Below are 14,503 nucleotides of genomic sequence, written 5' to 3'. Positions count from 1 at the left end.
CACAGGTGGACATTGCCGAGGCACTGTGTCCCAGTCGCTGAGGGACACGTCCCAGACACAGGTGGACATTGCCGAGGCACAGCACAGTATGTCCCAGTCGCTGAGGGTCACGTCCCAGACACAGGTGGACATTGCCGAGGCACTGTGTCCCAGTCGCTGAGGGACACGTCCCAGACACAGGTGGACATTGCCGAGGCACAGCACAGTATGTCCCAGTCGCTGAGGGACGTCCCAGACACAGGTGGACATTGCCGAGGCACTGTGTCCCAGTCGCTGAGGGACGTCCCAGACACAGGTGGACATTGCCGAGGCACTGTGTCCCAGACACAGGTGGACATTGCCGAGGCACAGCACAGTATGTCCCAGTCGCTGAGGGTCACGTCCCAGACACAGGTGGACATTGCTGAGGCACTGTGTCCCAGACACAGGTGGACATTGCCGAGGCACTGTGTCCCAGTCGCTGAGGGTCACGTCCCAGACACAGGTGGACATTGCCGAGGCACAGCACAGTATGTCCCAGACACAGGTGGACATAGCCGAGGCACTGTGTCCCAGTCGCTGACGGACGTCCCAGACACAGGTGGACATTGCCGTGGCACTGTGTCCCAGTCGCTGAGGGTCACGTCCCAGACACAGGTGGACATTGCCGTGGCACTGTGTCCCAGTCGCTGAGCGTCACGTCCCAGACACAGGTGGACATTGCCGAGGCACTGTGTCCCAGTCGCTGAGGGTCACGTCCCAGACACCGGTGGACATAGCCGAGGCACTGTGTCCCAGACACAGGTGGACATTGCCGAGGCACTGTGTCCCATTCGCTGAGGGTCACGTCCCAGACACAGGTGGACATTGCCGAGGCACTGTGTCCCAGTCGTTGAGGGTCACGTCCCAGACACAGGTGGACATTGCCGAGGCACTGTGTCCCAGTCGCTGAGGGACACGTCCCAGACACAGGTGGACATTGCCGAGGCACAGCACAGTATGTCCCAGTCGCTGAGGGTCACGTCCCAGACACCGGTGGACATAGCCGAGGCACTGTGTCCCAGACACAGGTGGACATTGCCGAGGCACTGTGTCCCAGTCGCTGAGGGTCACGTCCCAGACACAGGTGGACATTGCCGAGGCACTGTGTCCCAGTCGTTGAGGGACGTCCCAGACACAGGTGGACATTGCCGAGGCACTGTGTCCCAGACACAGGTGGACATTGCCGAGGCACTGTGTCCCAGTCGTTGAGGGTCACGTCCCAGACACAGGTGGACATTGCCGAGGCACTGTGTCCCAGTCGTTGAGGGTCACGTCCCAGACACAGGTGGACATTGCCGAGGCACTGTGTCCCAGTCGCTGAGGGTCACGTCCCAGACACAGGTGGACATTGCCGAGGCACTGTGTCCCAGACACAGGTGGACATTGCCGAGGCACTGTGTCCCAGTCGCTGAGGGTCACGTCCCAGACACAGGTGGACATTGCCGAGGCACTGTGTCCCAGACACAGGTGGACATTGCCGAGGCACTGTGTCCCAGTCGCTGAGGGTCACCTTCCAGACACAGGTGGACATTGCCGTGGCACTGTGTCCCAGTCGCTGAGGGACACGTCCCAGACACAGGTGGACATTGCCGAGGCACTGTGTCCCAGACACAGGTGGACATTGCCGAGGCACTGTGTCCCATTCGCTGAGGGTCACGTCCCAGACACAGGTGGACATTGCCGAGGCACTGTGTCCCAGTCGCTGAGGGACACGTCCCAGACACAGGTGGACATTGCCGAGGCACAGCACAGTATGTCCCAGTCGCTGAGGGTCACGTCCCAGACACAGGTGGACATTGCCGAGGCACTGTGTCCCAGTCGCTGAGGGACACGTCCCAGACACAGGTGGACATTGCCGAGGCACAGCACAGTATGTCCCAGTCGCTGAGGGACGTCCCAGACACAGGTGGACATTGCCGAGGCACTGTGTCCCAGTCGCTGAGGGACGTCCCAGACACAGGTGGACATTGCCGAGGCACTGTGTCCCAGACACAGGTGGACATTGCCGAGGCACAGCACAGTATGTCCCAGTCGCTGAGGGTCACGTCCCAGACACAGGTGGACATTGCTGAGGCACTGTGTCCCAGACACAGGTGGACATTGCCGAGGCACTGTGTCCCAGTCGCTGAGGGTCACGTCCCAGACACAGGTGGACATTGCCGAGGCACAGCACAGTATGTCCCAGACACAGGTGGACATAGCCGAGGCACTGTGTCCCAGTCGCTGACGGACGTCCCAGACACAGGTGGACATTGCCGTGGCACTGTGTCCCAGTCGCTGAGGGTCACGTCCCAGACACAGGTGGACATTGCCGTGGCACTGTGTCCCAGTCGCTGAGCGTCACGTCCCAGACACAGGTGGACATTGCCGAGGCACAGCACAGTATGTCCCAGTCGCTGAGGGTCACGTCCCAGACACCGGTGGACATAGCCGAGGCACTGTGTCCCAGACACAGGTGGACATTGCCGAGGCACTGTGTCCCAGTCGCTGAGGGTCACGTCCCAGACACAGGTGGACATTGCCGAGGCACTGTGTCCCAGTCGTTGAGGGACGTCCCAGACACAGGTGGACATTGCCGAGGCACTGTGTCCCAGACACAGGTGGACATTGCCGAGGCACTGTGTCCCAGTCGTTGAGGGTCACGTCCCAGACACAGGTGGACATTGCCGAGGCACTGTGTCCCAGTCGTTGAGGGTCACGTCCCAGACACAGGTGGACATTGCCGAGGCACTGTGTCCCAGTCGCTGAGGGTCACGTCCCAGACACAGGTGGACATTGCCGAGGCACTGTGTCCCAGACACAGGTGGACATTGCCGAGGCACTGTGTCCCAGTCGCTGAGGGTCACGTCCCAGACACAGGTGGACATTGCCGAGGCACTGTGTCCCAGACACAGGTGGACATTGCCGAGGCACTGTGTCCCAGTCGCTGAGGGTCACCTTCCAGACACAGGTGGACATTGCCGTGGCACTGTGTCCCAGTCGCTGAGGGACACGTCCCAGACACAGGTGGACATTGCCGAGGCACTGTGTCCCAGTCGCTGAGGGTCACCTCCCAGACACAGGTGGACATTGCCGAGGCACTGTGTCCCAGTCGCTGAGGGTCACGTCCCAGACACAGGTGGACATTGCCGAGGCACTGTGTCCCAGTCGCTGAGGGTCACCTCCCAGACACAGGTGGACATTGCTGAGGCACTGTGTCCCAGTCGCTGAGGGTCACCTCCCAGACACAGGTGGACATTGCCGAGGCACTGTGTCCCAGTCGCTGAGGGTCACGTCCCAGACACAGGTCGACATTGCCGAGGCACTGTGTTCCAGTCGCTGAGGGTCACCTCCCAGACACAGGTGGACATTGCCGAGGCACTGTGTCCCAGTCGCTGAGGGTCACGTCCCAGACACAGGTGGACATTGCCGAGGCACTGTGTCCCAGTCGCTGAGGGACACGTCCCAGACACAGGTGGACATTGCCGAGGCACTGTGTCCCAGTCGCTGAGGGTCACCTCCCAGACACAGGGGGACATTGCCGAGGCACTGTGTCCCAGTCGCTGAGGGTCACCACCCAGACACAGGGGGACATTGCCCGAGGCACTGTGTCCCAGTCGCTGAGGGTCACGCCCCAGACACAGGTGGACATTGCCGACGCACTGTGTCCCAGTCGCTGAGGGTCACGTCCCAGACACAGGTGGACATTGCTGAGGCACAGCACAGTATGTCCCAGTCGCTGAGGGTCACGTCCCAGACACAGGTGGACATTGCCGAGGCACAGCACAGTATGTCCCATTCGCTGAGGGACACGTCCCAGACACAGGTGGACATTGCCGACGCACTGTGTCCCAGTCGCTGAGGGACGTCCCAGACACAGGTGGACATTGCCGAGGCACTGTGTCCCAGACACAGGTGGACATTGCCGAGGCACAGCACAGTATGTCCCAGTCGCTGAGGGTCACGTCCCAGACACAGGTGGACATTGCTGAGGCACTGTGTCCCAGACACAGGTGGACATTGCCGAGGCACTGTGTCCCAGTCGCTGAGGGTCACGTCCCAGACACAGGTGGACATTGCCGAGGCACAGCACAGTATGTCCCAGACACAGGTGGACATAGCCGAGGCACTGTGTCCCAGTCGCTGACGGACGTCCCAGACACAGGTGGACATTGCCGTGGCACTGTGTCCCAGTCGCTGAGGGTCACGTCCCAGACACAGGTGGACATTGCCGTGGCACTGTGTCCCAGTCGCTGAGCGTCACGTCCCAGACACAGGTGGACATTGCCGAGGCACTGTGTCCCAGTCGCTGAGGGTCACGTCCCAGACACCGGTGGACATAGCCGAGGCACTGTGTCCCAGACACAGGTGGACATTGCCGAGGCACTGTGTCCCATTCGCTGAGGGTCACGTCCCAGACACAGGTGGACATTGCCGAGGCACTGTGTCCCAGTCGTTGAGGGTCACGTCCCAGACACAGGTGGACATTGCCGAGGCACTGTGTCCCAGTCGCTGAGGGACACGTCCCAGACACAGGTGGACATTGCCGAGGCACAGCACAGTATGTCCCAGTCGCTGAGGGTCACGTCCCAGACACCGGTGGACATAGCCGAGGCACTGTGTCCCAGACACAGGTGGACATTGCCGAGGCACTGTGTCCCAGTCGCTGAGGGTCACGTCCCAGACACAGGTGGACATTGCCGAGGCACTGTGTCCCAGTCGTTGAGGGACGTCCCAGACACAGGTGGACATTGCCGAGGCACTGTGTCCCAGACACAGGTGGACATTGCCGAGGCACTGTGTCCCAGTCGTTGAGGGTCACGTCCCAGACACAGGTGGACATTGCCGAGGCACTGTGTCCCAGTCGTTGAGGGTCACGTCCCAGACACAGGTGGACATTGCCGAGGCACTGTGTCCCAGTCGCTGAGGGTCACGTCCCAGACACAGGTGGACATTGCCGAGGCACTGTGTCCCAGACACAGGTGGACATTGCCGAGGCACTGTGTCCCAGTCGCTGAGGGTCACGTCCCAGACACAGGTGGACATTGCCGAGGCACTGTGTCCCAGACACAGGTGGACATTGCCGAGGCACTGTGTCCCAGTCGCTGAGGGTCACCTTCCAGACACAGGTGGACATTGCCGTGGCACTGTGTCCCAGTCGCTGAGGGACACGTCCCAGACACAGGTGGACATTGCCGAGGCACTGTGTCCCAGACACAGGTGGACATTGCCGAGGCACTGTGTCCCATTCGCTGAGGGTCACGTCCCAGACACAGGTGGACATTGCCGAGGCACTGTGTCCCAGTCGCTGAGGGACACGTCCCAGACACAGGTGGACATTGCCGAGGCACAGCACAGTATGTCCCAGTCGCTGAGGGTCACGTCCCAGACACAGGTGGACATTGCCGAGGCACTGTGTCCCAGTCGCTGAGGGACACGTCCCAGACACAGGTGGACATTGCCGAGGCACAGCACAGTATGTCCCAGTCGCTGAGGGACGTCCCAGACACAGGTGGACATTGCCGAGGCACTGTGTCCCAGTCGCTGAGGGACGTCCCAGACACAGGTGGACATTGCCGAGGCACTGTGTCCCAGACACAGGTGGACATTGCCGAGGCACAGCACAGTATGTCCCAGTCGCTGAGGGTCACGTCCCAGACACAGGTGGACATTGCTGAGGCACTGTGTCCCAGACACAGGTGGACATTGCCGAGGCACTGTGTCCCAGTCGCTGAGGGTCACGTCCCAGACACAGGTGGACATTGCCGAGGCACAGCACAGTATGTCCCAGACACAGGTGGACATTGCCGAGGCACTGTGTCCCAGACACAGGTGGACATTGCCGAGGCACTGTGTCCCAGTCGTTGAGGGTCACGTCCCAGACACAGGTGGACATTGCCGAGGCACTGTGTCCCAGTCGTTGAGGGTCACGTCCCAGACACAGGTGGACATTGCCGAGGCACTGTGTCCCAGTCGCTGAGGGTCACGTCCCAGACACAGGTGGACATTGCCGAGGCACTGTGTCCCAGACACAGGTGGACATTGCCGAGGCACTGTGTCCCAGTCGCTGAGGGTCACGTCCCAGACACAGGTGGACATTGCCGAGGCACTGTGTCCCAGACACAGGTGGACATTGCCGAGGCACTGTGTCCCAGTCGCTGAGGGTCACCTTCCAGACACAGGTGGACATTGCCGTGGCACTGTGTCCCAGTCGCTGAGGGACACGTCCCAGACACAGGTGGACATTGCCGAGGCACTGTGTCCCAGACACAGGTGGACATTGCCGAGGCACTGTGTCCCATTCGCTGAGGGTCACGTCCCAGACACAGGTGGACATTGCCGAGGCACTGTGTCCCAGTCGCTGAGGGACACGTCCCAGACACAGGTGGACATTGCCGAGGCACAGCACAGTATGTCCCAGTCGCTGAGGGTCACGTCCCAGACACAGGTGGACATTGCCGAGGCACTGTGTCCCAGTCGCTGAGGGACACGTCCCAGACACAGGTGGACATTGCCGAGGCACAGCACAGTATGTCCCAGTCGCTGAGGGACGTCCCAGACACAGGTGGACATTGCCGAGGCACTGTGTCCCAGTCGCTGAGGGACGTCCCAGACACAGGTGGACATTGCCGAGGCACTGTGTCCCAGACACAGGTGGACATTGCCGAGGCACAGCACAGTATGTCCCAGTCGCTGAGGGTCACGTCCCAGACACAGGTGGACATTGCTGAGGCACTGTGTCCCAGACACAGGTGGACATTGCCGAGGCACTGTGTCCCAGTCGCTGAGGGTCACGTCCCAGACACAGGTGGACATTGCCGAGGCACAGCACAGTATGTCCCAGACACAGGTGGACATAGCCGAGGCACTGTGTCCCAGTCGCTGACGGACGTCCCAGACACAGGTGGACATTGCCGTGGCACTGTGTCCCAGTCGCTGAGGGTCACGTCCCAGACACAGGTGGACATTGCCGTGGCACTGTGTCCCAGTCGCTGAGCGTCACGTCCCAGACACAGGTGGACATTGCCGAGGCACTGTGTCCCAGTCGCTGAGGGTCACGTCCCAGACACCGGTGGACATAGCCGAGGCACTGTGTCCCAGACACAGGTGGACATTGCCGAGGCACTGTGTCCCATTCGCTGAGGGTCACGTCCCAGACACAGGTGGACATTGCCGAGGCACTGTGTCCCAGTCGTTGAGGGTCACGTCCCAGACACAGGTGGACATTGCCGAGGCACTGTGTCCCAGTCGCTGAGGGACACGTCCCAGACACAGGTGGACATTGCCGAGGCACAGCACAGTATGTCCCAGTCGCTGAGGGTCACGTCCCAGACACCGGTGGACATAGCCGAGGCACTGTGTCCCAGACACAGGTGGACATTGCCGAGGCACTGTGTCCCAGTCGCTGAGGGTCACGTCCCAGACACAGGTGGACATTGCCGAGGCACTGTGTCCCAGTCGTTGAGGGACGTCCCAGACACAGGTGGACATTGCCGAGGCACTGTGTCCCAGACACAGGTGGACATTGCCGAGGCACTGTGTCCCAGTCGTTGAGGGTCACGTCCCAGACACAGGTGGACATTGCCGAGGCACTGTGTCCCAGTCGTTGAGGGTCACGTCCCAGACACAGGTGGACATTGCCGAGGCACTGTGTCCCAGTCGCTGAGGGTCACGTCCCAGACACAGGTGGACATTGCCGAGGCACTGTGTCCCAGACACAGGTGGACATTGCCGAGGCACTGTGTCCCAGTCGCTGAGGGTCACGTCCCAGACACAGGTGGACATTGCCGAGGCACTGTGTCCCAGTCGCTGAGGGTCACCTTCCAGACACAGGTGGACATTGCCGTGGCACTGTGTCCCAGTCGCTGAGGGACACGTCCCAGACACAGGTGGACATTGCCGAGGCACTGTGTCCCAGTCGCTGAGGGTCACCTCCCAGACACAGGTGGACATTGCCGAGGCACTGTGTCCCAGTCGCTGAGGGTCACGTCCCAGACACAGGTGGACATTGCCGAGGCACTGTGTCCCAGTCGCTGAGGGTCACCTCCCAGACACAGGTGGACATTGCTGAGGCACTGTGTCCCAGTCGCTGAGGGTCACCTCCCAGACACAGGTGGACATTGCCGAGGCACTGTGTCCCAGTCGCTGAGGGTCACGTCCCAGACACAGGTGGACATTGCCGAGGCACTGTGTTCCAGTCGCTGAGGGTCACCTCCCAGACACAGGTGGACATTGCCGAGGCACTGTGTCCCAGTCGCTGAGGGTCACGTCCCAGACACAGGTGGACATTGCCGAGGCACTGTGTCCCAGTCGCTGAGGGACACGTCCCAGACACAGGTGGACATTGCCGAGGCACTGTGTCCCAGTCGCTGAGGGTCACCTCCCAGACACAGGGGGACATTGCCGAGGCACTGTGTCCCAGTCGCTGAGGGTCACCACCCAGACACAGGGGGACATTGCCCGAGGCACTGTGTCCCAGTCGCTGAGGGTCACGCCCCAGACACAGGTGGACATTGCCGACGCACTGTGTCCCAGTCGCTGAGGGTCACGTCCCAGACACAGGTGGACATTGCTGAGGCACAGCACAGTATGTCCCAGTCGCTGAGGGTCACGTCCCAGACACAGGTGGACATTGCCGAGGCACAGCACAGTATGTCCCATTCGCTGAGGGACACGTCCCAGACACAGGTGGACATTGCCGACGCACTGTGTCCCAGTCGCTGAGGGTCATGTCCCAGACACAGGTGGACATTGCCGAGGCACAGCACAGTATGTCCCAGTCGCCGAGGGTCATGTCCCAGACACAGGTGGACATTGCCGTGGCACTGTGTCCCAGTCGCTGAGGGACACGTCCCAGACACAGGTGGACATTGCCGAGGCACAGCACAGTATGTCCCAGTCGCTGAGGGACGTCCCAGACACAGGTGGACATTGCCGAGGCACTGTGTCCCAGTCGCTGAGGGTCACGTCCCAGACACAGGTGGACATTGCCGAGGCACTGTGTCCCAGACACAGGTGGACATTGCCGAGGCACTGTGTCCCAGTCGCTGAGGGTCACGTCCCAGACACAGGTGGACATTGCCGAGGCACTGTGTCCCAGACACAGGAGGACATTGCCGAGGCACTGTGTCCCAGTCGCTGAGGGTCACCTCCCAGACACAGGTGGACATTGCCGTGGCACTGTGTCCCAGTCGCTGAGGGACACGTCCCAGACACAGGTGGACATTGCCGAGGCACTGTGTCCCAGTCGCTGAGGGTCACCTCCCAGACACAGGTGGACATTGCCGAGGCACTGTGTCCCAGTCGCTGAGGGTCACGTCCCAGACACAGGTGGACATTGCCGAGGCACTGTGTCCCAGTCGCTGAGGGTCACCTCCCAGACACAGGTGGACATTGCTGAGGCACTGTGTCCCAGTCGCTGAGGGTCACCTCCCAGACACAGGTGGACATTGCCGAGGCACTGTGTCCCATTCGCTGAGGGTCACGTCCCAGACACAGGTGGACATTGCCGAGGCACTGTGTCCCAGTCGCTGAGGGTCACCTCCCAGACACAGGTGGACATTGCCGAGGCACTGTGTCCCAGTCGCTGAGGGACACGTCCCAGACACAGGTGGACATTGCCGAGGCACTGTGTCCCAGTCGCTGAGGGTCACCTCCCAGACACAGGGGGACATTGCCGAGGCACTGTGTCCCAGTCGCTGAGGGTCACCACCCAGACACAGGGGGACATTGCCGAGGCACTGTGTCCCAGTCGCTGAGGGTCACGTCCCAGACACAGGTGGACATTGCTGAGGCACAGCACAGTATGTCCCAGTCGCTGAGGGTCACGTCCCAGACACAGGTGGACATTGCCGAGGCACTGTGTCCCAGACACAGGTGGACATTGCCGAGGCACTGTGTCCCAGTCGCTGAGGGTCACGTCCCAGACACAGGTGGACATTGCTGAGGCACTGTGTCCCAGTCGCTGAGGGTCACCTCCCAGACACAGGTGGACATTGCCGAGGCACTGTGTCCCAGTCGCGGAGGGTCACGTCCCAGACACAGGTGGACATTGCCGAGGCACTGTGTCCCAGTCGCTGAGGGTCACCTCCCAGACACAGGTGGACATTGCCGAGGCACTGTGTCCCATTCGCTGAGGGTCACGTCCCAGACACAGGTGGACATTGCCGAGGCACTGTGTCCCATTCGCTGAGGGTCACGTCCCAGACACAGGTGGACATTGCCGAGGCACTGTGTCCCATTCGCTGAGGGTCACGTCCCAGACACAGGTGGACATTGCAGAGGCACTGCACAGCATGTCCCAGTCGCCGAGGGTCATGTCCCAGACACAGGTGGACATTGCCGAGGCACTGTGTCCCAGTCGCTGAGGGTCACGTCCCAGACACAGGTGGACATTGCCAAGGCACTGTGTCCCAGTCGCTGAGGGACACGTCCCAGACACAGGTGGACATTGCCGAGGCACTGTGTCCCATTCGCTGAGGGACACGTCCCAGACACAGGTGGACATTGCCGACGCACTGTGTCCCAGACACAGGTGGACATTGCCGAGGCACAGCACAGTATGTCCCAGTCGCCGAGGGTCATGTCCCAGACACAGGTGGACATTGCCGAGGCACTGTGTCCCAGTCGCTGAGGGTCACGTCCCAGACACAGGTGGACATTGCCGAGGCACTGTGTCCCAGTCGCTGACGGACGTCCCAGACACAGGTGGACATTGCCGAGGCACTGTGTCCCAGTCGCTGAGGGTCATGTCCCAGACACAGGTGGACATTGCCGAGGCACTGTGTCCCATTCGCTGAGGGTCACCTCCCAGACACAGGTGGACATTGCCGAGGCACTGTATCCCAGTCGCTGAGGGTCACGTCCCAGACACAGGTGGACATTGCCGAGGCACTGTGTCCCAGTCGCTGAGGGTCACGTCCCAGACACAGGTGGACATTGCCGAGGCACTGTGTCCCAGTCGCTGAGGGTCATGTCCCAGACAGAGGTGGACATTGCCGAGGCACAGCACAGTATGTCCCAGTCGCCGAGGGTCATGTCCCAGACACAGGTGGACATTGCCGAGGCACTGTGTCCCAGTCGCTGAGGGTCACGTCCCAGACACAGGTGGACATTGCCGAGGCACTGTGTCCCAGTCGCTGAGGGACACGTCCCAGACACAGGTGGACATGGCCAAGGCACAGCACAGTATGTCCCAGTCGCCGAGGGTCATGTCCCAGACACAGGTGGACATTGCCGAGGCACTGTGTCCCAGTCGCTGAGGGACACGTCCCAGACACAGGTGGACATTGCCGACGCACTGTGTCCCAGTCGCTGAGGGTCACGTCCCAGACACAGGTGGACATTGCCGAGGCACAGCACAGTATGTCCCAGTCGCTGAGGGTCACATCCCAGACACAGGTGGACATTGCCGATGCACTGTGTCCCAGTCGCTGAGGGTCACGTCCCAGACTCAGGTGGACATTGCCGACGCACTGTGTCCCAGTCGCTGAGGGTCATGTCCCAGACACAGGTGGACATTGCCGAGGCACAGCACAGTATGTCCCAGTCGCTGAGGGTCACGTCCCAGACACAGGTGGACATTGCCGAGGCACTGTGTCCCAGTCGCTGAGGGTCACGTCCCAGACTCAGGTGGACATTGCCGAGGCACTGTGTCCCAGTCGCTGAGGGTCACGTCCCAGACACAGGTGGACATTGCCGACGCACTGTGTCCCAGTCGCTGAGGGTCACGTCCCAGACACAGGTGGACATTGCCGAGGCACTGTGTCCCAGTCGCTGAGGGACACGTCCCAGACACAGGTGGACATTGCCAAGGCACTGTGTCCCAGTCGCTGAGGGACACGTCCCAGACACAGGTGGACATTGCCGAGGCACTGTGTCCCAGACACAGGTGGACATTGCCGACGCACTGTGTCCCATTCGCTGAGGGACATGTCCCAGACACAGGTGGACATTGCCGAGGCACTGTGTCCCAGTCGCTGAGGGACACGTCCCAGACACAGGTGGACATTGCCGACGCACTGTGTCCCAGTCGCTGAGGGTCATGTCCCAGACACAGGTGGACATTGCCGAGGCACAGCACAGTATGTCCCAGTCGCTGAGGGTCACGTCCCAGACACAGGTGGACATTGCCGACGCACTGTGTCCCAGTCGCTGAGGGTCATGTCCCAGACACAGGTGGACATTGCCGAGGCACAGCACAGTATGTCCCAGTCGCCGAGGGTCATGTCCCAGACACAGGTGGACATTGCCGAGGCACTGTGTCCCAGTCGCTGAGGGACACGTCCCAGACACAGGTGGACATTGCCGACGCACTGTGTCCCAGTCGCTGAGGGTCATGTCCCAGACACAGGTGGACATTGCCGAGGCACAGCACAGTATGTCCCAGTCGCCGAGGGTCATGTCCCAGACACAGGTGGACATTGCCGAGGCACTGTGTCCCAGACACAGGTGGACATTGCCGTGGCACTGTGTGCCATTCGCTGAGGGACATGTCCCAGACACAGGTGGACATTGCCGAGGCACTGTGTCCCAGTCGCTGAGGGTCACGTCCCAGACACAGGTGGACATTGCCGAGGCACTGTGTCCCAGTCGCTGAGGGTTGTGTGCCCCAGTCCCAGTCAAATTTGCAGGTGACACAAAACTTGGCCATGTATTTGATAGTGAAGTTGATAGCTGTCGTCTCCAGAACAATATCAATGGTTTGGTTGAGTGGGCAGAGGGAAGTGGCAAATGGAATTGAATCTGGAAAGGTGTGAGGTAATCCATTTGGACAGGGCAAACAACGTGAGGGAATACTCAATAAACAGGAAGATATTGAGAGTGGTTGAGGAAGCGAGACACCTTGGAGTGCATGTCCACAGGTTCTTGAAGGTGGCAGGTCAGGTGGACAAGGTGGTCAAGAAAGCCTACGGAATGCTTTCTATTATTGGGCTGGGCTGTAATGATAGGACCGTATAAAACGCTGGGTAGGCCATAACTGGAGTTTTGTGTAGAGTTCTGGTCACCACATTACAGTAAGGACAGAATTGCTCTAAATGAACACCCCCCCTATTTTTAAACAGTGACTCATGGTTTTAGATTCTCTGACAAGAGGAAACATCTCTTCCACTTCCACCCCTCAGGATCTTAAAGGCTTCGATCAAGTCACATCTTGCTCTTCTAAACTGTAATTGATGTAAACCTAAACTCGCCAACCTTTCCTCTTAAGACAGCCTGCCCGTTCCTGGTATTAGTCTTAGATCTACTCTGCTCTCTCTCAAACTGAATGCAAAATTCAATCATATTGTGATCACGGTTACCTAGGTGTGCCTTCACAATGAGGCTATTAATTAATCTGGTCTCATTGCATATTACCAAATCTAGTATAGCCGGTTCTCTGGTTGGTGCTCGAACAAACTGTCCCAAAGAACTCATCGTCAGGAGATTGACGGATCGGTGTTGGGCAAGGGCATTTGAAGTTGAATGATAAACTAGCTGTGAGCAGTCTGGATGGCTCCATTTTGATCCACCCCCACATTCCCGCAGCTACAACTGACCTTGGGCTTGGCACACAGATACTGGAAGAGATGAACCTTGCAGAAGTCGTCAGCCACGGCCACCATGCGCTCGTTGTGGGAGCGACACAGCGCATTGATATCTGTCCCGTCAGAACCATCCGGCCAGACTCCTGTAGCAAGACAAAGTGGAAAGTGGCTCCCAATGTTATCAAACCACTCGAAGGTTCGCATTCTAGACCCAGCCGGTTAGGGTTTAGTCATACAGAACAGACCATTAACCCATCGTGCCTATGGCAGCTCCATGAATATCACTCCTCCCGCTCTTTCCCCCACAATCTGCAGATTCCTCCTTTCCCAGTACTTCCCCAATCCCCCCTTTTGGAAGTTCCTGTTGAATCTGCTTCCGCCGCCCTTTCAGGCAGAACCTTCCAGATCATAACAACTCGCTGTGTCAAAAAAACACATAACACATCCTCCTCATATCTCTCTTCCTCCCCCCCCCCCCCCCCCCCCCGGTTCTTTCACCGATTCTCTTCAGAGGAGATTACTGACCCGCCTGTCACTGGAAACACTTTCTCCCCAGTTACCCGTAATGATTTTGAATACCTCTATTAACTCGTCCCTTAATCAGGGATGATGGGGAGATGGCAGGAGAAAGGGGATGAGAAACACATCAGCCATGATTGAATGGCGGAGCAGACTCGATGGGCCGAATGGCCTAATTCTGCTCCTGTATCTTATGGTATTAATCCTCTTTGCTTTATGGAGAACAATCCCAGTTTCTCTATTCTTTCCGTGAAGGCTCCTCATTCCTAGTTTGTCGAGTAAATCTCCACTGTATTTTCTCCAAGATGGGTTTAAACTGAACAGTACAAGGGGCTAATGTCACTGATTTAACACTCCACTGTGAAACCCTCTTCATTGGAGAGCATCAGCTTCAGATACCACCTTGCTATCTGGCTGGTTTCAGTATTCTCTTTGCCCAGACAGTCGGGAAGTCAGAG

At 59.5% G+C, this 14,503-nt stretch overlaps 1 protein-coding gene across 1 annotated transcript in view; it reads right to left on the bottom strand.

Moving 5' to 3' along the window:
- LOC140399837 (echinoderm microtubule-associated protein-like 3) overlaps positions 1-14,503 on the bottom strand; it is a 76,047-nt gene that overhangs the window by 18,810 nt on the left and 42,734 nt on the right. The window contains exon 7 of the mRNA XM_072489291.1: positions 13,539-13,669. Within this exon, the coding sequence (XP_072345392.1) occupies positions 13,539-13,669 (131 nt within the window). The remainder of the gene's footprint in view (positions 1-13,538; positions 13,670-14,503) is intronic.

The sequence above is a fragment of the Scyliorhinus torazame genome, chromosome 24 (genome assembly GCF_047496885.1).
Source record: "Scyliorhinus torazame isolate Kashiwa2021f chromosome 24, sScyTor2.1, whole genome shotgun sequence".
Taxonomy (NCBI): domain Eukaryota; kingdom Metazoa; phylum Chordata; class Chondrichthyes; order Carcharhiniformes; family Scyliorhinidae; genus Scyliorhinus; species Scyliorhinus torazame.
This window is presented reverse-complemented; position numbering and strand designations above follow the sequence as displayed.